The following is a 26,649-nucleotide window of genomic DNA, read 5'->3' on the forward strand; positions in this document are numbered from 1 at the left end:
TGAGGCCCAGAATAAAACAATTTGTATCTCTGAAGCCTCACCAACAAAGATAATGCCACAAGTTGATAAACCCAAATGGAAAAGACAGTGCTATGTGTTAAAAAAGACCTTTTGCATCAGACAGACCTGGGCTTCAATCCCATTTGTTATATTCTAGCTTTGTGACTGTAAATTCATTATACTCTTTAAGCCTCAGTTTCCTCATCTGTGAAATACAGCAGATTGACAATAACGCTTACCTTCCAGGTAAGGACCAAACGAAATACTCAAAGTATCTGGCAAATTGTGGGCACTACCTGTGCTATAAACCATATCTTAGTTAATAAACAATAACTGTCCTGCTTCTTCCAGGCATTGTTACAGCATATAAGCCTCCAAAAACAAAGAGATGAGGCTCTCCTCACCTATAAAAACAAGGTATTATGATATCATTATGCAGACTTTGTCAGAATCCTTTGATAAAGCCATTATTATATAAACAAAGCTTCCAAATAACAATGAGGTCCTAGACCCAAGCATGTACCTGCTGAGCCTTAAAATAAGAGGGAAAAAACTATTTAGATATGTGAATGGGTTCCTTCTCAGTGACACTGTATTATATAACTGGCCTTGAAGCCAGATATATCTGGGATAGAATTCTAGATCTTTCTGGCTTTGAGATCTTGGGCAAATTATTTAACATTTCTGAGGCTGTGTAAAATGAGGGTAATAAATATCTACCCCCAAGAATTGTAAGAACTGAAAAAAATAATTTATGTAAAAGCACCCAGTACTCAGAAGGTGCCTGTCTTTATTTCCCACACCCCAGAGAGACTGTCATTTTAAAAACAAGTCAGCAACAGTACTTAAAAACAAAAACAAAACTTCTAAAGATCAAGATGTGAGTCAGAATCCTTCAGATCCAAATTCTGTAGAGGATATTTTAGAACACATTATGACAGCAATAAAACAAAGATGCCACATCATTTGGTCATGTCTTCTCCAAGATGACAACATAAATAACAAACCGATAAAATCAATGGTGTAACAGTCATATAATGAGTACTTTTCGATGAGAACGTTCAAAATAATCTCTCAATTGTCAAAGCAATTGAAAAGCCTGCAAATGCTCCACCATCCTTACTACATTCTCGGTAGGATACAGGCAATGCCAATGAACACCATGCGGGCCATACTCTGAGTTTCAGTTTAACCTGCCACTTTTTCTTTGTTTGATTTCTTTCCAGATTCTGGGCACATACATATGTTTGTACGCCTTAAGATAAGCCCTAGGACCTATGCTTTCAACAGCTACTAGAAAATAGGTACACACTGATCACAGTTAATAATCAAATCAAAATAGCTGCTCTTTATTTGCATTTAAGGGGATATCACTGCTGACAGCAGATGGATTTTGGCTGAAAGCAGAGAATACCAGAAAGATGTTTACCTGTGTTTTATTGAGAACGCAAAACCATTCAACTGTGCGGATCATATCAAATTATGGATACCATTGTGAAGAACGAGGAATTCCAGAACACTTAATTGTGCTCATGTGAAACGTGTACACAGACCAAGAGGCAGTCATTCGAATAGAACAAGTGGATACTAAGAGGTTTAAAATCAGAAAAGGTGTGTGTCAGGTCAGGGTTGTATCTTTTCACCATTCTTATTCAATCTGTATGCTGAGCAAATATTCTGCGAAGGCGGACTATATGAAGAAGAGCACAGCATCAGGATTGGAGGAAGATTCGAGAACAACCTGCGATATGCAGATAATACCACCTTGCTTGCTGAAAGTGAAGAGGACTTGAAACACTTACTGAGGAAGATCAAAGACCACAGCCTTCAGTAGGGATTACACCTCAACATAAAACAGCCCCCAGACACTCTGCTAACCAGAACTGAAGCCACTCCCAAAGTCCACTTACCAGACAACAGCTAGACAGACTGATAAAACAAACAATAACACAGGTGAGGAATGTGCTTCTTACTTCAATCAAATATATGAAACCAAATGGACAACTCCTGCTCAAAAGCAAGATGAGAAGGCAGAAAGGGGCAGGAACTGGACGAACGGACACAGGGAACGCATGGTGGAAAGGAGGAACTGCTGTCACACTGTGGGGATTGCAACCAATGTCACAAGACAATATATATATAAATTTTTGAAAGAGAAACTAACTTGAGCTGTAAACTTTCACCTAAAGCACAATTTAAAATAAATTTTATACACACACACACACACACACACACACATCTACAAGGCTGAAAAAGAAAGCAAAAATCTTCACAACTGGACCAACAAGCAACATCATGATAAACGGAGAAAGGACTGACATTGTCAAGGATTTCATTTTACTTGGATCCACAGTCAACGCCCACAGAAGCCGCAGTCAAGAAACCAAACAATGCACTGCATTGAGCAAATCTGCTGCAAAAGACATCTTTAAAGTGCTAAAAACCAAACATGTTACTTCAAGGGCTAAAGTGCACCTGACCCAAGTCATGGTATTTTCAGTCACCTCATATGCGAAAGCTGGACAATGAATAAGGAGGATTGAAGAACAACTGATGCCTCTGAATTACACTGTTGGCAAAGACTATCAAATATACCATGGACTGCCAGAAAAATGAACAGGTCTGTCTCGGAACAAGTACAGCCCAGAACGCTCCCTAGAAGTGAGGATGGTGAGGCTTCATCCCACATACTTTGGACATGTTATCAGGAGAGACCAGTACCTGGAGAAGTACATCATGCTTGGTCAAGTAAAGAGTCAGCGAAAAAGAGGAAGACAGTTAATGAGATGGACTGACACAGTGGCTGTAACAATGGGCTCAAACAGAGCAACAATTCTGAGGATGGTGCAGGACCAGGCAGTAATTCACTGTTGTACGCAGGGTCACTATAAGTCGGAATCAACTCAGCAGCACCTAACAATAACGTCAACAACAAAAATGCATTTTAAAGTGGTGCTAGCATAAAACATAGATAGAAAGTGGAAAACAGGACCTGGAGGTGAAGGGCTTATTGAGAAGGAGAAGTTCTCTTCCAGTAGCCATTCTCTCTCGAGTTTGCTTTTTTCTTTTTTTGAGTCTACAAATATACTCCACTTTCTTGCCCCTCTAACCTTCTACTGCCAAACTCCCACCCTAAACGAACCCAAGCACTTGCTTCTCTGAACATTAACCTAAGCAACTGCAACTCACCAGAGGGCCACACAGAAGGCAAAAGGAGTAACTATAAATCCATGCTTACCAATCTCCAGTGGAGTCAACCCTGCTGGCGTTGTACAGTTTCCCTAGTGAGCTCACTCTCCCAGTCTGCAACTATTTCCTACCTTTCTCCACTCTCATACCTACAACTCCCTCTCACTCTCAGCTGATGATTGTATTCTATTCATCTTATAGAAAACAGAAGCCCATCACATCTGCACTTGCAGTCTGGAACCGAATTTGTCCTCTCTTTCATTTCTCCTGTTACACAAAATGAAAGTGTCTCCCATTCCAGTGGTTATCTTTCTCTCTCCCTCTTCAACATCTTCATCCTTCCCTTATCTCACATGGTGAGAGCCTCAGCAAAGTCTACATCAGTCATCAATACTTCCATTGGAGAGGATTCTTCTGGAAGAACTGGAAGCTGTGCAGAGTTGCCCATTGAAGACAACATGATGCAGCATGTCGAGAGCATTTAAATGCTCTTCTAACGAGTATTTCAATGTTTCCATACCTCTCATCTTAAAAAAAGCTACACCATAGCCACCCCCAGCTTCCATCCTGCATCAGTATTCCCCTTCACAGGAGTTTGTTTTTCAATAGAGTTACCTTCCTTTCTCCATTTTCTCATCTCCCAGAGCTTTTTTTTTTTTTAATTCAACCTTTTTTAATCTCAAAAATGTTATAAACAATTATAACAAAGATAAATACAACTCTAATACTATTCTTCTTCCTTCCCTTACCACATACTCATTTTCCTGAAGGAATTAATATTAACGGTTTGTTGTGTGTTCTTCCACACCTTTCTCTGTGTTCATATAAATCCACACAAATATTTGTTCACATACGTAAGGCTGTTTTGCTTGTTGACAAAAGTAGCATCATAATTTGCAAACTATATGCAACATGTGTTTTTCATCCAACAATCTTTCATGAAAATTCCCCTAGTCAAGTCATATGAATATAATTAATTCTTTTTAATTTTAATTAATTCCCTAATTGATGGGCATTTTGATTGCTTACAGTTTTTTGATACAACAAATGCTGCAACAGGCATCCTTACACATTTCTTTTGAATGAATTTTACCAAAAGGGAGATTGCTGGCGCACTGCATATATGTATTTTTAATTTTACTATAAATTACACATTTATTTTTTTAACCTAGCCTAATCTGGTTTCTACCCGCACCATGTCAATGAAATTGCTATTGCCAATGTGACTAGTATACTTACACTATGTTCCCAGGGCCAGTGGATACTTTCCATTCCTCATCTACTAGATTTGTCAGCAACATCTGGCATCATTGACCTGTCCCTCCTTGAAACCACACTTCCCTGCCTGTCCTTCTCTTGCTGGTTGCTCCTTCCTCATCTCCTTTGCTGGCTTCTCCTTTTCTACTTTAGCAAATTTTGGAATACCTGAGACTCAGTTCTAGGTCCTCTTTTCTTCTCACTCTATAGGATACTTTATCCCTTTTGGATCTCATCATCAAGTCCTATGGCTTCAAATATCATCCTCTATGTGGCATAGTGGTTAAGTGCTACAGCTGCTAACCAAAAGGTTGGTAGTTCAAACCCACCAGGTGCTCCTTGGAAACTCTATGGGGTAGTTCTACTCTGTCCTATAGGGTCGCTATGAGTCAGAAGTGACTCGAGGGCAATTTTTTTTTTTTTTATTAATGACTCTTAAGTTTCTATCTTCAACCCAGCCTTTTTTTTTCAGTTCCAACCCTGCATATCCAACAGCTCTCCTTGGGAAAGGAATCTCACAAGCTGAAGAACGCATCTCAAATCTGTCCATTTATCCCTAACTCCACTGCCACCACCTTTACACAAGCAACCACCAGAAACCACCCAAATGGTCTCCCTGCTTCCACTCCTGCCTACCTACATCCATTTCCCACAAAGATAAGATCTTCTAAAAACTTTAATCAGATTATGTCACATCCTCACTTAACACTCTTCCCATGGACTACGCTTTGGACAGATTAGACCACAAGTTCTTAATGTGGCCCCCCAAACCGTGAACAACCTGGTTCTTATCTACCTCTCCCTCTTCTTCCTTACTGCCTCTCTCCAGCCACACAGATTTTTCATTTCCTTAATCAGGCCAAGTTCTTTCCTTCCTCAATCTTTCCCATCTGCCTCTGTTCCAAATGCTTTCCCCTGTCATCTTTGCCTACCTAACTCCTAATCATCACGTAGGTCTCTACTTACATATTACTTGGCTAAAAGACCTCCCCTGACCTTCCAGTTTAAATTATATTCCTGTCATAGCTCTAATACCCACCCATGCTTTTATTTCTTTGCATTTATCACAGCTTATAATTCTTCATTTACTTATAATTATTTTGCTTACTGGCTCTCCTGCTAAGCTGTAAAACTTCATGAGGGCAGCACAGTTGTCCAAATTCACAAATAATCAAAAATATGCACAATAAAACAAATGAGAGGCCATGGTTTGCTTATCAGTTTGACAAAAATTAAAAATAATCATAATGCTCATTGTTGATAAGGATGTGGGGAAATGTGTACCATCATATACTACTGGTGGGAATAATGTTTTAGGATGGCAACTTAGCAATATGTTTCACATTTTAACATGATCATACCCTCTGACTTTACTTTTATAAACAGATAAGCACATAAGTATGCAAAGACTACACTGTTCCATGTGAGCAACACTGGAAGCATCCTAAAGGTTCTCAGCAGAGGCTGATTAGGTAAAAAACCAAAAAACCAAACCTGCTGCCATCAAGTTGATTCCGACTCATAGCCACCCTATAGAACAAAGTATGACTGTCCCATAGGGTTTCCAAGGAGTGCCTGGTAGATTCGAACTGCCAACTTTTTGGTTAGCTGCCGTAGCTCTTAACCACTGAGCCACCAGGGTTTCCTGATTAGGTAAACTACGGTAAATTTAGAATACTACGCTACTATTAATAAAGATAAGGCAGACTTCTATGCATTGACATGCAATGACAGTCACAGTTAATATAAAGATATATGTACAAGGTTCTTAGTATATACTGCATGATACCATTTTTGTAAAAGTATGAGTACATGAAGAAGAAAGACCAGATGAATATATGTCTAAACCAGCAAAAATTTTTAAATCAAATTTTAAATGTGTTAGAGGTACTGTTAAACCTTTAAAAACACTTAGAAAAGTGAAATTTATGATTTACAAAAAAACTTCTAGAACTAATAGGAGGGTTCAGCAAAAAGTATCAGGATATTAAGAGAAACATACGTAAATCAGCTGGATTCCTCTATGCCAACAAAGAGAACGTCAAAGAGGAAATCGCCAAATCAATACCATTTACAATAGCCCCCAAGCAGATAAAATACTTAGGGATAAATCTAACCAGAGATGTAAACGTTCTATACAAAGTAAACTAGAACACACTACTGCAAGAAACCAAAATAGACCTACATAAGTGGGAAAACATACCTTGCTCATGGATAGGAAGACTCAGCATTGTGAAAATGTCTATTCTACACAAAGTGATCTATAGATACAATGCAATCCTGATCCAAATTCCAATGGCATTTTTTAATGAGGTTGAGAAACAAATTACCAACTTCATATGGAAAGGGAAGAGGCCCCAGATAAGGAAAGCATTACCGAAGAAAAACAAACTGGGAGGCCTCACTACTATTGTACTGCCACAGTAGTCAAAACAGCCCGGTACTGGTACAACAACAGATACACAGACCAATGGAACAGAGTTGAGAATCCAGACATAAATTCATTCATCTATGAGCAGCTGATATTTGACAAAGGTCCAAAGTCAGTTAAATGGGGAAAAGATAGTCTCTCTAACAAATGGTGCTGGTATAACTGCATATTCGCCTACAAAAAAATGAAACACCACCCATACCTCACACCAGGCACAAAAACTAACTCAAAATAGATCAAAGACCTAAATATAATATCTAAAATGATAAAAGATCATGGAAGAAAAAACAGAGACAACACTAGGAGCCCTAATACATGGTATAAACAGTATACGAAATGTTACTAACAATGCACAAACACCAGAAAAGAAACCAGATAACTGGAGTTCCTAAAAATCAAACACTTAAGCTCACCCAAAGACTTTACCGAAAGAGTAAAAAGACAACCTACAGACTGGGAAAAACTTTTTGGCTACGACAAATCCCATCAGCGTCTAATCTCTAAAATCTACAAGATACTGTAAAAACCCGAGTACAAAAAGACAAATAACCCAATTAAAAAATGGGCAAAGGATATGAACAGACACTTCACCAAACAAGACATTCAGGCAGCTAACAGATACATGAGGAAATGCTCTAGATCATTAGCCATTAGAGGAATGCAAATCAAAACTACAATGAGATACTATCTCATCCCAACAAGGCTGGCATTAATCCAAAAAACACAAAATAATCAATGTTGGAGAGGTTGGGGAAGGACTGGAACACTTATACACTGCTGGTGGGAATATAAAACGGTATAACCACTTTGGAAAATGATTTGGCGCTTCCTGAAAAAGAAGAAATAGAACTACCATAGGATCCAGCAATCCCACTCCTTTGAATGTATCCTAGAGAAATAAGGGCCCTCATACAAATAGATATATGCACACCCATATTCACTGCAGCACTGTTTACAGTAGCAAAAAGATGGAAACAACCTAGATGTCCATCAATGGGTGAATGGATAAATAAATTATGGTATATTCACACAGTGGAACACTACGCAACAATGATGAATCCGTGAAACATCTCATAACATGGTTGAATCTGAAAGGCATTATGCTGAGTGAAATTAGTCTGTTGCAAAAGGACAGATATTTTATGAGACCACTATTATAAGAACTCAAGAAAAGGTTTAAACACAGAAGAGTAGATAAGAATTATTTTAGGTGAAGGGAGGGACAACACACAATACAGGGGATGTCAGCACAACTGGACTAAGGCAAAAGCTAAGAAGTTTCCTGAATACAGCCAAACACTTTCAGGGACAGAGTAGCAGTGGCGGGGGTCTGGGGACCATGGTTTCAGGGGACACCTAGGTCAACTGGTTTAACAAGGTTTAGTAAGAAAATGTTCTGCATCCCACTTTAGGGAGTGGCACCTGGGGTCTTAAAAGCTAGCAAGCAGCCATCTAAGATGTATCCATTGGTCCCAACCCACCTGGAGCAAAGGAGAATGAACAACAACAAAGACACAAAGAAAATATGAACCCAGGAGACAGAAAGGGCCACATAAACCAGGGACTCCATCAGCCTGAGACCAGAAGAACTAGACGGTACCTGGCTAGCACCAATGACTGCCCTGAGAATGAACACAACAGAGAGTCCCTGATGGAGCAGGAGAAAAGTAGGGTTGCAGAACTCAAATTCTAGTAAAAAGATCAGACTTTGACTGAGACTGGAGGGACCCCAAAAGACATGGCCACTGGAAATAAAACCATTCCTAAAGCCAACTCTTCAGACAAAGATTAGACTGGAGTATAAGACATTAAATGATACTGGTGAGGGGTGTGCTTCTTCGCTTAAGTAGACATGTGAGACTAAGTGGGCAGCTTCTGTGTGGAGGCGAGATCAGAAGGTAGAGGGGGACAGGAGCTGGATGGACATGGGAAATACAGGGTGAACAGGAGGAGTGTGTTATCACATTACAAGGAGAGCAACTAGGGTCACATAACAATGTGTGTATAAGTTTTTGTATGAGAAACTAACTTGGATTGTAAACTTTCACTTAAAGCACAACTAAATAAAAAGGAAAAAAAAGTGAAATATATGAATCCATACTTTAAAGTTGGTGTTCAGTTTACTTTAAAGCAGGCTCATACATTTACCACTTTTATTTCAGGCAAATATCCTGATTTGGAATATTCTGTTCTAAACTGTGTTTTTGCCCTAGAGAAATCAATGGTAAAGAGGAAATTTAGGAGAAAAATATATTTTTGTGCATGACAGTTTACCGGTGTAATGCATCCATGAATCATACTGAAAATATGTCCCTTGAATTCAAAGAAAACTATGTTTATAGGAAGAATGTGCCCCAAAGTTCCACAATAAATAAAAACGTTTAATCAAAATATTTGTTGACAGCTGGTTAGTGCTGATTCTAAAGCAGAAAAAGAAATCAGTGTCATTGTAGTCTTCCGTTTTGTGTGCAAGAACTGAATATGCCAATTAGCCAAAAATGGAGACTCATTATCTGTTTTACACTTCAAGTGTGATTTTGAGCACTGTAGGTATATATACACACACACATCCAGAACACACATATATCCCCACAAACCATGCCCATCATCTGTTCAGAACTGGGAAACGTATGCAAGCTTCTACAACATTAAACGGAAGGCAGATGGTAGGTGCTGACCACCAGGAATAAAATCCTTTGGAATCCTACTCCCTCTAACAGTGCTTCTCATTTTTTTCTTTAGAAAAATACCAAGCAGTTTTTCATTACTGTTGATTTGCAACTCCAAAAGTACAATGGGCAATGTGAAAGAGGATTTCAAAGAGGGAAAACATGTCTTTGGCACAGATTCTCTTTCATAGTCTTATGCAGGAGGTAACAGTAACTTTCAAACTCATAGCATACTGTAGTTTTTATCAGTATCTAATTAGCTCTTTCTATAACAGGAGGTTTAGCATTCAAAATACATAATTACTGATCATTTTCATCTGCATCACATTTCTTTTGCACGGGGAAATGAACTAAAACAGCTGTTACATCCTAATAGCTTCATAATGTGCACAGGATTGCTATGATTGTTAGAAATCAAACCTACAGCTTCCTATCGGGCAGAACATATTCATGGATATATATGACCCACATTATGTGGAAGAACAATTATTAACTTAAATTACACTTTGAGACATAATGAAATAAAGCTGCTAAAGAAAATATTACAGCTCTTAAATGAGGTCAGAGCCACCAGTCCACACTGATCCGTTCTTCCACCTTTCCTTGTACCAATAGCACTTTGGGCTGAAGGAAGTCCAAGTGTTCATGTTACCATCATTCTTTGCAAGGATCAAGCCCTCTATTTTCATACTGGGAGATGAATTTTTAGAAGGTGAACCAAGACTGGCACTCTGCCCAGAATCTCTGGCAGCTGACAAGCAATCCGGTTTCACTTCTGGTCTACTGTCCCCTGAGCGAACCCTGTATCCACAGAGAGTACTCTGATCCAGGGAACTTGTGCTGTTTATAATGATCACTGAGAAAGCTCTGATGATTTTATTAACCATGAGGCTTGTACACAAAGTTCTCGTTAAACATTTTGTGTGGAAAGAAATATTATAAAATATTCTTGTTTCCTAGTATCTCTTTCTGATAATGGAAAAAAATACCAGTGTGAAAAGGATTTTCCCAGAAAAACTTATTATTATCCAGGTACCTGCATTCAAGGATCTTAGAAAGAGATCTGCAAAGATGATGAGGAACTACTACCAAAGGAATATAATGTGAGGTCCAAGAACCACAAGTTAATTAAAGAGACAAGATATAAAAGTAATGACTAAATTGGATGATTCAAGCCATAAACGCTGTAAAAGGGCAGAACAATCATTGCTAGGCAGTGTGCACGTGAAATTTGAATGTACAGAGGCCTAACTCTACATTGAGAGAATTATTAGTTACTTAACCAATCCCTTTTTCAGATTACTATTTCTAAAGTAAATAGACTGGAAAATAACTGTAATTCACAAGTAAATCTGTGTTGTTGACCTCCCAGATCTAGCTACCTCCCCCCCCCTTTTTTTTTTCCAAAGAGCAAAGTCAATGAGATTTACTCCATTGATAACACATTCTTATTCATTCTGGAAAATCGGCTGAAGGTCCTGGAAACTCTTGCTCTCCACTTCCATTAATTCCTGAGTTCCTGTTCCCAGTCCCATAGTTCAGCTTTGTCTCCGTTCCCTACGTTGGAGGCCCCAGCTCACATTCGGGAGCCCAGAGTCCAAGGCATCTTTGCACTCTATTCCTGCCTTGCTTTCCACTTGATAGACCCACAGCCCCCTGACCAAGTAGGTCAGTACCTGACTTCTTGGTTTGGGATTTTCTAAATTCCATAAATAATTATTGGGAGAGCTGTAATGCCAAAACAGATTCCGAAAAGAGAACTCAAATAGGAAAACTCACATACTAATTTCTTCATGTGCAGCATGTAAAAAAGTACCTATGAAAATATATTATTTTTCTAAGCAAAAGACACACTGGCTCAAATCCTAACTCCAAAAGAGGGACTTTTTTTTTTTTTCTTTTTACTTCTTGGGACTTTTTACTACTCTCTGAATATCACTTGTGACAATTAACCTTAATTTACAGTTCCTCACAGGGAGTCTTTTAATCTTGCTGAAAGAAGTTTAAAAAACATAGTGACAAAAGACAAGTTAAGTCCCAGATACCTGACACACTTATATAGGGCAACATGAAAAGAGATGATTCTCATTCATGTTCTTTCTCTGAGTCTAGGGACATAGGGAAGAGGTATGCTTAGTTAGATGATAAACAGATGATTTTGATTAGTGAGAACCAAAAAGTATTTTTCGTAAGAACTAAGGATGAAGGTGGGGGAGGAGAGGACCCAATGATGGTGAGGGTTTTGAATGAAGAGTTTAAACTGGCTAAGTTCAAAGGAAACTCTGCCAGAACATTCCTTCTCCCTTATTTTGCCTTCTCGACCTCTTGGGTCCTTTAAGACTCAGTTCAAATCAAGGCCTGTTGGTATAATGGTTAAGAGCTCAACTGCTAACCATAAAGTCCAGCAGTTCAAATTCACCAGCTGCTCCTTGGAAACCCCATGGGGCAGTTCTGCTCTGTCCTATGGGGTTCGTTATGAATCAGAACAAACTTGACAGCACCTAACAATGACAACATACTGTTCTCCAAAAGCCCTTAGCTGCTAACCGAAAGGTCAGTGGTCTGAACTCACCAACCACACTCTTCTGGAGAAAGATGTGGCAGCCTGCTTCCGTAAAGAGGTACAGCCTTGGAAACCCTATGGGACAGTTCTACTCTGTCCTGTAGGATCACTATGAGTTGGAATCAGCTCCATGGCAATGAGATGTTGTCCTCCTACACATCCTATATATACCTTTATTATACTACCTATCCTATTTTGCTTTAACAATTTTTAGAAGATTGTCACCCCCATTACATCAGGAAATTCTCAACCAGGTACCTGCAGGTGTTCAATAAGTGTCTGTCGAATGAATGAATGTATGTCTAAAGGACTAAATCCTTTAAGGAATAAAGTGAAGAAGGAAGGCACAAGAAAAAGGATGTTTGAGAAAAAGGAATTTGATGATCAGCTAGGGAAGGTACAATCTAAACTTAATCTTGGACCTAACTGTTTGGGAGGCAACTGTTAGCAGAACCAAATATAGTTCTTGCCTTCCCAGAATGAAAAACAAACGCTGTTTATAATAACAGGTCATTAGACGGCACTGGGTTTAGTGTTATTAACATCGTCTCACGCAAGAGGCTTATTAAAAGACACTAATTTATGTTCTAAAATTATAAAATAAAATAAAGGACAAGGCTGTTCTATTTTCCCATGTCCCAATCCCCCCACTACATACAAAAGAGCTCAACATCTTATTATCCTTTAAATAAAACAAAAAAGCCTGCATTCAACTGAATAACTAAAGCACAAACAGCCATGTCTCAAAGGTCTTACTGAATATAAAACAAAGAGCGGCTGGATTTTTTCCCCCCTAATAAAAGGATTCTAGGTGAAAATGATAAATAGAAAATTTCTCAAATAAATAAATAAAACACAGCAATTCAAGATGAAGAGATTTTGTGAAGAGATATTCCGTAACATATGTAATATTTTCTTCCAAAGCTGAAGCAAAACCAGTTAAGAACATTAGGTTCACTCTGTAATAATAAAGGCTCAAACGATCTTATGGGGAACTAAAATGCAGGAAAATTCAAAGCTCTATTGACAAAACTGAAAAAACACCTCGATAAAAGATCGCCACACTCCCTTGGAGCATCTCAAAAATGAAAACTTTCCCATCTGCTCATCATCATCATCATTGCTATCCATGCACTTGTAGTCCAGGAGCTACAACCCCCATGGGTAGAACTTGGCCATATCAGCCTTCTCTTACAGCACTCCTGGAGGCTGATCTTCCCACCAAGGCAGCGAGGGCTTTGTCAGGGCTTCATGTCTTCTCCTACCCTAAAGCAGAGCTATTTCCTTATCTCACATCCTGCAAAGGCAATGTGAGACTATAATGTCAACTCTGGGACCACACAGGCCTGGCTGCAAACTTAGCTTATCTATATGGCCTAATTTCCTCATTTATAAAACTAAGCTAGTGGTATTTCTCTCATATGGCTACTGTGAGACTCATGTATGGTGCGATACGGGCCTGGCCCACAGGAGATACTCAAGAAACATTAAACTGTGTCTCTGTCTTTCCTAGCCTCTCGTGGAGTCCTGTGACCCTGTCTCTCTTGATCCTCATTTGTCCTTTTTTCTTCTCCCTGCTTCCTCATGAGTATTTCATGAATCTATCTCCTTTGAGTTTACTCATCTATTTATTTCCAAATTCCAAAGGAAGGCAAAACAAATGCTGATTTATATGAAACTGAATTAAGCACACTACAGAAGCCTACGTATCTGCAATACTTCGCAGACGATGAGTTGAGAGCTAGCTAGCACCTGAACATACATCTACAGGCTTTAGGCATAATTAATCCTCCACATCAGTACAAAGACTTAAACGGCACAAATAGCTTCACATGTTATTTCACAAATCACAGATTTCAGGACCATTTATATTTAAATATGGTTTCACAAAAAAGGCAATTTCAAATTCTCTTTGGCCCCAGCAAAACTGTTATAATTTAGTGACACCATGTGGTTGTGTTTTGCTTTGCATTCTTAGTAGAAAATGTTCCTCTGCAGCGAGGACTGCTCTACGCAAGTTCAATCATGATGTCAAAGGTGTTGGTAGAAACACAACTTAGACTAATTATGAACTAAAAAGATGACTTTTTTTTAAGGGAAACTATTCCAGTTTCTTTTACATCTGAATAAAGCCATTTCTTGAACTGTGAAGCCCTCTAAACACAGAAAGTAAAACTCAGCGTAATTCTAGCTACAATTCTAAAGCATCCTAGTGAACTGCTGGATAATGTAAAGGTGTCTACCTTTAAAATAAATATATTAATGGCCAGTCGTTTGGGGTTGGGGGAGGGCTGAACACAAAAGAAAGAAGACACACATGCTTTTATACAACAGTCATATGGTAAGGAAGAAATGCTTCCATAAATACCAAAAAAACAAACCCACTGCTTCCATCAACAGCATTGCTTATTTTCTCACCTGTTTTATGGCTTGTAAATCTATGGCACTGTGAGTACTATATTCTAATGAGGATGGGTAAAAAAGAGTACGCTACAGCTGATGATGCCAGGGATTGGAGAGCAGGGCTGGAATGTATGACAGCAGTAAGAGATTAATGTGCCCTATACCAACAAAGAGTACAGTTTTAGTATTCATCTAATGAGATCTCCTCCAGTAGACCAGCTTCTCCTGAAGAACATTCAGTGCCACACCAAAGAAAGCCTAAATATCTAAAATAATGACCAGAGACTGGCACCCCCTTCATCTCAGCTTAAAAACACTCATCTCCCCTAATTACTCTGTTTAAAATGAACACTCTCCTCGCCCTGACCCCAGTCACTATTACAGCACCATCTTCACAACACTTAAAACCATACCTGATCGTGCTGTTCTTATTTAGTCATTTATTATCCTTTTCTCCCACATTCCAAGAGAGCAGACACTCTGGCGATCTTCTTCAGTGTTTCGTCCTCAGTAGCAAGCACAGTGCCTAGCACAAAGTCAGGGCTGATTTGTTGAATGAGTGAATGATGAGTAAATGAAGAAAAATCTATTTCCTTGGGTAGTCAAGCATACCTAAATTTCTTGTAACTGAAAGCAAAACCATACTAGTAGAGATGTTTATCATCCCTTATGGCCTTTCACGTGACCACTGAGACCAGAAGAAAGGCTAGTAGATGTTCTATAAGACCCTTTCTTTTTTCCACGATACTCATTTGGCACCTGTCATGGATTGAATTATGTCCCCCCAAAAATGTGTGTATTAACTTTGTTAGGCCGTGATTCCCAGTATTCTGTGGTTGTCCTCCATTTTGTGATTTTAATTTTATCGTAACACCACCCTTACTCAGGTCACCCCCCTGACCCAATGTAAAGGGAGTTTCCCTGGGGTGTGGCCTGCACCCCCGTTTATCTCTCAAGAGATAAAAGGCAAGCAAGCAGCAACTTGGGGACCTCATACCACCAAGAAAGCCGCACCAGGAGCAGAGTGCGTCCTTTGGACCTGGCGTCCCTGCACCTGGGAAGCCCCTCATCCGGGGGAAGAGTGTTGACAAGAAATCTTCCTCCAGAGCCAACAGAGAAAGGCTTCCCCTGGAGGTAACAGCTGAATTTGGAATTGTAACCTACTAGACTATGACAGAATAAATTTATCTTTGTTAAAGCCATCCACTTATGGTATTTCTGTTACAGCAGCACTAGATGGCCATGACCATACCTTACAATTTCTTATTTTAAGAAAATAAGGAAAAGGAGGGAGGGGAACTACAAAAATTAAAGTACTTTCAGAAATATCAATGAAACAGTAGTGTATATGCTAGAACTTAGAATATGATAAATATGGCCATTCATACTAGTGTGGGAAGAAAAGATTAATAGTTGGCCTCAGTCAATTGATTATGCCAACCTGAAAATATACACAAAATATCTGGATAGATTTCATATACACACACACACACACACACACACATATACAAATAACAAGTAGCAGAAAAAAATATATGAAAATATAAAATTCTTTAATGTTAGAATGAGGCAGACTTAGCTAAATATGATACCAAACCAGAAATCATAAAAAAGACTGACAGATTTGACTACATTTTTAAAACAGTAAATTTCTATATGGCAAAAAGTAACAATAAAACATTAAAAACTAATAATAACAGTAACAAATTAGATAATACATGACATTCACTATGATCGTTGGCATGATCAGTCTGGTTTTGAAGCATTAACATTATCCTTGCTGCCATTAGATAATGCTCAGTATCTTGGGTTATATATAGTCCACAGGATATATGAAAATTACTGGGAACATAACAAATGAAATGAGATTATTAAGATAATGGGAAATGTTTTGCTTTATCAAAACATTTGCTACGTATGGACTAGCAATATTATATGGCTGCCAAATTACCAGCGCTATGTTGAAACACAGTCAGAATATGACGTATCGATATAAAGTTCTCACAAACCAAAAAAAGAAAATCACCCCAGGACAAAAATATGCGGAGGATAAAAAACAAGCTTTTCATAAATGAGAAACAAATGGCCAGCGTTAAAGATATTCTATCTCACTGATAACCAAAGAAATAAAAACTAAAACGATGATTTTTTACAAATCATAAATCACAACTGGCAAAATGTTGACAACGCCTGTATTGGTGAGGGTTCTGAAGAAGAGGCATTTTTAAGTGTCATGGTACAAACTGGGCACAACCTTTCCAGATGACAAGCATTATCAACATTTAAAATATGTATCACAAAATTTTATAATGAAAATACCATTAAAAAGACATTTCCACCTTGATAATTAAAAATGAAAGGAAAGAAAGAAAGGTGCTCGGCTTTGTAGGAACTGAGTTCCTTCCACCGGTCCCACGTTCTAAACTGTCACCCTTCTCAGCCCCCCTTTAGGCCTTTTCTTCAGTAAACCCTGCTCCTCCTAATTCTTTAATCTCTCTGACCAGTCCCTGCAGAAAATACATCTGTCACCTATTCTTCCCTCCCTCAATAGGCATATCCTTGAGTGCTTCCCTTTTAATCCCACTATTTCGCTCCCTCAACCCCCAGGTGTCACACCAAGATCACTGTGTTTCCAGCTCCCAGGTGTGCACAGGCTCTTAAGTCTATCTCTGCCCATTCACACCGTTTTCAGTCTTCTCATTTCAGCAACACTATACGGCTGCCAAACTACCAGCACCATGTTGAGACACAGCCAGAAGTTTTTAACAACATCCCCAAGAGCACTCAATATTTACCATTCCTTACTAGTAGCTGTGGAAAGAAGTTGGAGAAAGCTTATCAGATAGCCAAGAAGACAGTTTGAAAATCGGAGAATTTATGAGTAAAGTGAAACTGCCTTTCCTGAGAAAGAGAAGGCTGAGAAGACATAACATGGTTCTGGCTCTGGGGGCATATGAAAAGAATGTACAGAAATTGACAAATCACTTTTCCTCATCCCCAGTTGGGTGGTGGGGAGCTACTGATCTAAGTTTTTTGGCTACCTAAGGGCAGTCAGCAGTTAACCCACAATGTATTCCTAAAAAGGGTCCAGAAAGACAGAGGAGATCATTCTCCTCCACCCTCATTCACTGTGATGGCTGGAACAATTACTCCGGTTTTGAAGCCTAACATCCTTATTGCCATTAGATAATGCTGACTGGGTTACATATAGTCCACAAAATACATGAAAACGGCTGGAAACTCAAGTGAAACGAGTATGTTATTAAGAAAGAGAATTATTAAGGTAAATTGTTAAATGTTTTAGGCATGTTTTGAATTGCTATGTGTAGACTAACAACATGCGACATGCCAAGAAAAAAAGGCTCCCGAGGGAGAGCCCCCATGGCCAAAGAGGATGGCTGGGATGACTATCTCTGAAGGTCAAACACCAGTTGAGAATCTCAGAAATTAGGAAAAATAATAAGAACTACTACTACTTACTGAGCCTCTACTTTGGGCCAGGTGCACAGCTCAGTACTTGTATATATAAAACCAAAACCAAACCCTGTGCCATCGAGTCGATTCCGACTCATCCACCCTATAGGATAGAGTAGAACTGCCCCATAGAGTTTCCAAGGAGCGCCTGGTGGATTTGAACTGCCAACCTTTAGGTTAGCAGCCATAGCACTTAACCACTATGCCACCAGGGTTTCCACTTGTATATACATGCAATGTTATTTAACACTCACAGCAAATACTTCACAAAGGGGGTGTTGTTATTCCTATACTTTACTGGTGTAGAAACGAAGACTCAGAAACAATTTTCTTTCCCAAGATCACAATGCAAACATGAGGAAACCAGGATTTGAGAAGAGTTCTACCTCACACCACAGGCCATGGTTTATCTACTACACAATGCTGACTTACATGTTTAGCCTAGACTCAGAGAGGGAGCTGGTTAATGTCACATTCCCCAATTCACAGAGAATTTTTTTTGTGAATGTGTTAGATATAATCTTTCATCAATAATGACACTTATATCCTTCAGGATTAACCTCAAAATTCAGTTTCCTAAAGAAAGAAAACAGAGGAAGTAACCTTTGCAATAATATGTAACCATTTACCACTCCAGAGTTTTCCAGCACTTATACGAGTGTATAGATAAAAAGTACCAATGAATACACATACATATTAACATTAAATCATTCTCTCTCTTCATTACCCATTCAGCACCTTCACATCCTAAAATCTGTCCTAATATTTACAGAGTACCTACTGCATACAAGCTCATAACTTGAATAGCATGCAAGAATACTAAAAGATAAGAATCCATACTCCTTGCCTCCAGAAGATTATAATTTTAGTATCAGGCAAGGCAAACACAAAAAGGACGCTGAGGAACAAAAGTGACACACGATCGTGCAAATTATCCGATGTAATGCAAACTGAACACTTACATGCTAAGGAAATAAAGAGTTCATATGTGCCTAGTGAAGCTCCTGGAAGGAGTGTATTTAGAATTGCTTAGGTAGTCAATAAATGATTGTGAACATAAGAACCAGCAAGTATAAGGCATGCTTGGATAATCAATACAGACTTCTGAGGTGGTTTTTAAAATGCTATCAAAATTCCAACCTATTACAAAAGGCAGAGTTTATGAAGGCATATAGTAGCTAACATAATAAATTAAAGTGGCTATAAATTTTTTTTTAAGTCTCACTAATGTGGATATCAAAACTCCTTCCTTTTATTGTTCATCACTATCTCTAACACTACTTTTTGCTCAGTTCTTCTAGACCAGATATGGAAGCTGGCTACACCGAGACAAAAACTAGCATCACGAATACAGCCAGGCTCTATAACACGTACAAAGCTGCATCAACAAAGGCAAGGCCAGAAGGAGAGACAAAATAAGAAAGCAGGAAATATAAATAATAATGTCCATTAATAAAGAAAGAGGAAGTATACTTTCTAAAAACCAGACTTCGTGACTACAGACAACCATCTCTCTCCACTCACTGAGCTTTGGGGTCAGTAAAGCACATAGGCCCTGTCATGGCTGGTATTCAGGGATTTGTTCTGGGGGCCACATTCCTATTATTTCAAATTAAATACAAACAGAGAGTCCGCCTGTCCACATCAGACACTTTGGTTGTTATGCTGCTTATTTTTCAATCCACACAACCATAACAACCCGAGTCAATGCAGACTCAATCTCCCCCTCCATGTCAGGGCCCCTGTTGCTCTCACAGTATCTCTAGACAGTGCTGAGTACAGAACCTTCACTCAGTTTCTTGTCTCTCTCATTTTAATCCATTCGAAATTCCTCTGATAAAAGAGCAACTGTCAGACCTAAGACACTTTAGTCCCTCTTTGGGGAAATGAAATTGATTTTCTTCATTTTCGCACAAGAGGATCCCTGGGTAACAATATCGTGTCCAGTCATACCCGTAATTAAAAAATGTAGGCAACATTCTTTACTGTACCAGAGGCTGAAAGGTATTGTGGGGTTTCCTTGCTGGAGATAAGAATTCACCCTTAGGCTGTTAGATCACTCGTGCAACAAGGATAAGGGGGACTTCTGACCAAGAGACTATCCTCATCTGCTCCCCATCAACCACAATGGGAGGTCAGTTAGGGTCACGAGTGAGGATGGGGAGGGGCAGCTAAGGATGGAAAAGGGGCAGGTGAGGGGCCAGCTCCTAGTTCTCCTTGGTTTGTATCTGCCACACCTCTTTCTCTCTCTTCCTGCCACACCTGACTAAATGAACCTGTCACTTTCTATCCTGATCTCTTGACTTTAAGGTAAAGGATATCTGAGGGCATTTCCAGGGACTCCTGTGAGTTGCTGTTCAGTGAGTAGAATGAGAGTGAAGTCAGAGAAGTCATGTACGGTTGCAGGAATCATAAAGATAGGAGCCAAGTGCCTCTAGGTCTCAACGGCACAAAACACAAGCAAAAAGGCAAATGCTATCATCCAGGGGAACACTCACACAACAGAATTTCAGAAGCCTTTAACCACCTTTCCCAACTTCCAAATTCATTAAGTTTTATAGGTTTTGCAGAATTTCAGAAAGAAAGTTAAAAAGAATATGAAATATTACAATGGTAGCTTTTCAATGCCTTTTCAAAACAATCTTCTATGGGGCTACAATCCATACCAACAATAAAAACTAAGGTGCTTTGGTTAGAGACAGGATGTGGGCCTGCAGCCCCACCAGTTTAACCTCCTCCCTTGCCCCAACCCCAACCCCACTTGAAACACCTGTTCTGTCAAACCCCATTTGAAAACTGCTGACCTAGGAAAAGAACACATACCCAGAACATGCATCCAAAATCTCCTGGCTCTGGGGACTACCAGGGAAGTCTCCAGAAACATCTCCCATGGCTTTCAGAGGAAGGATACACCCTCTCCCTAACAGTAAATCTGTTATCAATGTATAGCATGGAGTTAAAAAAATACATCCACTGCTCAAGTGTTCCCTGTTTTTTCTTGTTCATTTACATGTCTACTACATAAATACAGTATAAAACGTTTTAGATGAATAGCTCCACAATACACTCCTAAATATTAAGATCCATAATTTCCCATAGCTTCTTAAAATTTTTCAGTTGGCATGTGTTTGGTATGTGATACCCTAAAAAACTCTTCTTCCATAAGATGGAAAAATACAGTCTGTTTCTCAAAGCCCAAATCTCCTTATGTAAAAATCAAAATAATTTCTTATCTATGAGAACTAACCTGCAGACACGGGCTGGAAAATACAATTTTTGCCAAGAACGACACAGATACTGTGAATGATCAATCACTCTGATCCAATCAAGTTCATCCATGGACACTTCAATGAAGTATGAATAAGACCTTTGAATCAGAAGGAAAAAGGCATAAAAATTACCATATTGAAACAATACAAAGTTATGCTTTAACAAAACCTTAAAAGGTACAAAAAATAAAATTCACTAATTGCATTTTCTATATAACACTCAAATTCTGGTAACAATGAAAGCTGTGTCTTAGTTATCTAGTGCTGCTATAACAGAAACACCACAGGTGGAAGGCTTTAACGAACAGATATTAATTCTATCACAACATAGGAGGCTAGAAGTCTGAATTCAGGACTTCAGTTCCAGGGGAAGGCTTTCTCTGTCAGCTCTAGGGGAAGCTCCCCGTCATCAATCTTCTTGGCTTGGTGGCAACGAAGTCCCTCTCCTTTCTGCCCAATTTTCTCTTTTATACCTCAAAAGAGATTGACTCAAAACACAGCCTAATCCTGTAGTTTGAGTCCTGCTTCATTAACATATCTGCCTCTAATCCTGCCTCATTAACATCATACTCAAATCAAACCCGTTGCTGGCCAAGTCAGTTCAAGGCATAGCAACCTGAGAGGACAGAGTAGAACTGTCCCACAGAGTTCCCAAGGAGTGCCTGGTGGATTTGAACTGCCAACCTTTTGGTTAGCAGCCGTAGCACTTAACCACTATGCCACCAGGGTTTCCATTAACATCACAGAAGTTAGAATCTACAACACATAGGATAATCACATCAGATCACAAAATGGTGGACAACTACATAATACTGGGAATCATGGCCTAGCCAAGTTGACATACACTTTTGGGGAACACAATAAGATCCATAACAATTTGTCTATACCCCTCTGTTGTAAAATTCACCACAACGTACTGTAATTATCTCTCAGCATGTTCGTTTCCCTTACTATATCATAAGCTACTTAAGAACAAGGACCATGTCACATTTAATCTTCAGATCCTCAGAGCCTAGCATGCGGTTTGGCACCTATCAGGTACACAAAACATTTGTTCCTATGGGCCAAGATGCTTCTCTCATACCACACTGGCAGATTAATAAAGCATGAGAGTGAGGAGAGAAAACAGAGAGCAGTGAGCCTTCTTCCCCTGCCTTCCCTGGCCTGGATGCTCAGCCTTACCCTCTTAGGAGGAAAGTCAACCTGGAATGGTTCCCGATTCCAAGCCACTTATCTCCTGTCCCTCCCAATCTCCTAACATCCCACACATACATGCAGCCTGCAGGAAAATAAATGATGTGGGTGAAGAGATAACATGTGTTTCTTTTGGGCACAACTTAAAATTTGCCAGCAAATAATCTGGCAGTAATGAAAACAGCCTATCACACTCCTCTAGTCAGCTGCCCTGGACCACTACATGCTGGTCCCATACTGAACAAATCTATATTCCCCTGTCATAACTGAAATTTAAATTTGAGATGCAGTTATTACTTCTACTGTAATAGCAACAGGAACAATCTCAGAAGATTTAGGTGACCATAAATGTCAGCCTGCAACCAACAGTTGTGACCAGAAAAGGTCAGCTTATTTTGTGTCATCCCCTCATTTTCTGCAGTCCCCTCACTCCCATTCATTTTATCGCTTAGTCTCAAACTGGTTATAACCGTTTATTGAACCTCTCTGGGTTATCGGTAATGCAGGATATAATTTTACAACACACGTCAGAATCTTTTTGGCTTAAGATTCTGAATTTTTCACCTTTGCTTAGAATGATAGCTTCTGTGAGAAAAGAACATTTATGTGGCAAAGTCAAGTCCTCCATGAACGTAAAGCACATACTAAGACAAAGTGGCCTATAAATATGTAACGCTGTGGAAATGATAACTACTTTCAGTTTTAAACATACCACCCTTTTATTATTTTTAATAACTTCATTATTAATTAAATCAGTGAATATACATAAAGTTTTTAGAACTGTGCCTAGCATATAAATAATAAAAAGTGCTATGTCAGCATTATTATTATATTGTTATTTTTAATCAGACTCTCCGAAATGATATATGTAAATAAGCCCCATTTTGCCCAACTGAACATCAACTTATATCCAACAAGATAGAAATTAGGAAATACATTCTTAGAAAGAAACAGGAGAGATAACCTGGGGACCTCAAACAGCCATGCACATGAGAAGTGATGACTCCCATTTCATAACGCTTTCCTCATACTTGGCTCAAATGGCCTTAAGGATCAGGGTGGCAGCCAGTGGTACTAACAGGAGAATGCACTAGCCTATAAGATTTGCAAAATATCATCACTGTTACTATTAAGCCCTTCACACTCAGACCCAGAGAGGCAGGACCTAGGAAGCCCTGCGCACCAGTTTCTGGGTACCCAGAGCTTAGGGTAAAGATAAGCAGCAACGAGAGAGAATTCTTGGATGCACATACTGCTCCATACTTGTGCCATCATCACTGGACCCTAGAAGCAGCCATGAATAACAGATCACAGTGGCTGGAAGGAGAGCAGAATCCTAAAGCCAATGTTAAACTGGGTGGGTTTCTAGGCTGCAGCCCCCCAAATCTGTTCACAGAATTTATTTTATTTTGAGGATGATATTAAATCCACACACTAAAAGACATTTTTTTCCTTTATCCATAGGATAAAATGCACTTAAAAAGTTATAATATTCAGTAAGGAAATGAGTAAATAAAAAATGGTAACTCACAGGGCAGAATACCAGAAGACCACTGAAAAAGGATAAAATATTCACAATGTATTACTTAAAAAGTGAAGTTACCTTTTTGTACATTTAATCTATTTTGTAAGTATATGTGTGTAGGTTTCTGCAGTGCATGTCTATACATAAAAAAGGCTGGTTAGGCATATACATTACTAATGAGTAGTAAGATTCTAGCAATTCTTATTTTCTTCTTTGTGCTCATCTATATTTTCCACAATAGATTTTGTTAAGAAAAAAATAAAGATGTTATTTTTTAAAGGACTACACCCTTGAAATCTTCCCCCAAAACTAAAACTTTAAGAGAAATAGCAAAGTGATCACAAAGAAAATAAACCATCGAAATCTAAAAACTAAAGGAGAAAACCTCAAAGTTAGATCAATTCAATCAAACAATGTCAGTGTCTATGCCGTGCTAATGACTCACCGGCTATCTCGGTCCCACAGGAGTATCCGTATGTGATTGATAATGGACGGCTGACCTAACTTAATCTCGATGCCAGAACGAAAGTCATCATCAATTGGGTGCCTGGAAAATCCATGATCCAAATCATAATTTTGAGTATCACCATCTAACAAGGCAGACTTCAGCTCCCCTTTTACAACCTGGGCTCCATACTTCATGGTTGCAATGTTTTCTTCTGGTACTACAATTAAAAAAAATTAGAAACAGAAAAAAAAAAAAAAAAACCTGCAGTGTTAATAATTACTTAGGAAACAAATCTGTTTTAGGGGGGAAAAACTAACTTTCTAGTTGATTCCAGTATCTGCATTTAATCTAAAAATGGCAGATACACATTTATGGAGATGCGAGATATGGAATGTCTACAGGGGTTAAGATACCATCCAGTCTAAATTAATAATACTATCACAGCCACAAAGTACCCAGGAATAATGTTAGTACTAAGAAAAAGCTAGTAATCCTAGAAAAAAGCATGTATTAGGAGAAACGAATCAGCTCTGCTGAGTGCATTCCAATAGCTTTAATATCTACTGGACAAAAGTAGAAGCCCTGGTGGCACACTTGGAAATCCTGGTGGCGTAGTAGTTAAGTGCTACAGCTGCTAACCAAAAGGTCGGTAGTTCAAATCCACTAGGTGCTCCTTGGAAACTCTATGGGGCAGTTCTACTCTGTCCTATAGGGTCACCATGAGTCCGAATCAACTCGATGGCAATGGGTTTGGTTTTTTTGGTTCTGGTGGTACAGTGGTTAAGAGCTTCGCTGCTAACCAAAAGGTTGGCAGTTTGAATCCGTCAGCCGCTCCGTGGAAACCCTATAGGGCAGTTCTACTCTGTCCTACAGGATCGCTATGAACAGGAATCAACTCAATGGCACAGAGTTTTTGTTTGTTTAGACAAAAACAACATGTAAGATGATCTGTACCTGCCATCTGGACTTAGGACAATGTATAAATGCAAAGCAGATAGGTCAGACATCTGATAAACAGAAATAGAATGGTTCCAATCCAGCACAGCCATTAGTCATATATGGACGTACTAAGTCAATTTATCTAGCTAAAAAACAAGAATGCGTTTAAAAGATGACTTTTTTTTTTTTAACCTAACTGGAGAATTTTTAAAGGTGAAAATTCAGTCTGTTATCAAAATCACTATTATGGTTATTATTAAGCCCCCTCTCCTCTCCAACATTAAAACAGATTTAAAGGTCAATTTTTGCTGGGCCTCTGAAGCCCCCTATGCAATGTTAGCTCATGCTTTGGAACTTCCCTCCAGATACTAACATCCCACAACTGATGCTACCCGTGCAGAAACAAGAGGCAGCACAGAGTAGATGTTAAAAGCTTGTGCTTCAGTCAGACTTTAAACAGTGGCTCCCATTTTGACCAGCTATTATCACTTTGGGGAAGTTACCCTCCCTGGGCCCCAATTTCCTCAATAGGGTAATAATATCTCTCAGGTGTTTTGAGGTTTTTTCTTTTTTTTTTTAAGGATTAAATGGTATGATGTTTGTAAAGTACATAGTAAGTTCTAAAAAAAGCCATTATTATTATGAAAAATATATAACAAAGCACACACTAATAGGAGAATTAAGTTTACAGGATGTAAATAAATATTGAATTCTCACAGCACATATACATCTTGGCTATGTGATCTGAATAGGAGAAAAGTTTGAGCTATAACTAGGCTTTTAAGGGACGGGTAGTAAACAGTTCATCATCGCAGATTTCTTAGAAAACGTGGGGTTTAAAACAAATTTCAAATGAAGACAGGAAAGCAGCTCCAGAATAGGAGACTATGTAGGCAATACAGGAACAAACAGGAGTTCAGGTAACAAAAGATTGAGGTAACTCATCAAAAAACCCTAGTGGTGTTCAGCTTCTAACCACCAGAAGGCTAGGGGCTAAAGATATGTAGCTTCCCAAGTTCTAAGGAGCCCTAGTAGTGCAGTGGTTAAGCGCTCAGCTGCTAACCAAAAGATTAGCAGTTCGAACCCACTAGCTGCTCCTCAGGAGGAGGATGTGGCACTCCGCTTCCATAAAGATTATAGCATTGGAAACCTTATGGGGCAGTTCTACCCTGTCCTACAGGCTCACTATAAGTCAGAATCAACTCAACAGCAGTGTGTTCGGTATTATCCATTTCATAGATGCGGAAGTGGAGGCAGAGAATGGTTAGATGGATTTACGTGCCCAAAG

General features: G+C 39.0%; 1 protein-coding gene across 5 annotated transcripts in view; it reads right to left on the reverse strand.

Moving 5' to 3' along the window:
• The window catches only part of BTBD9 (BTB domain containing 9), a 454,871-nt gene that overhangs the window by 361,337 nt on the left and 66,885 nt on the right, over window positions 1–26,649 (reverse strand). For all 5 annotated transcript variants that reach the window (XM_049891262.1, XM_049891280.1, XM_049891268.1 and 2 more), the window contains exons 5-6: window positions 24,420–24,639; window positions 21,234–21,353 (exon numbers count right to left, since the gene is read on the reverse strand). In XM_049891262.1, the coding sequence (XP_049747219.1) occupies window positions 21,234–21,353; window positions 24,420–24,639 (340 nt within the window). The remainder of the gene's footprint in view (window positions 1–21,233; window positions 21,354–24,419; window positions 24,640–26,649) is intronic.

This window comes from Elephas maximus, chromosome 1 (assembly GCF_024166365.1).
Source record: "Elephas maximus indicus isolate mEleMax1 chromosome 1, mEleMax1 primary haplotype, whole genome shotgun sequence".
In the NCBI taxonomy this organism is placed as follows: Eukaryota; Metazoa; Chordata; class Mammalia; order Proboscidea; family Elephantidae; genus Elephas; species Elephas maximus.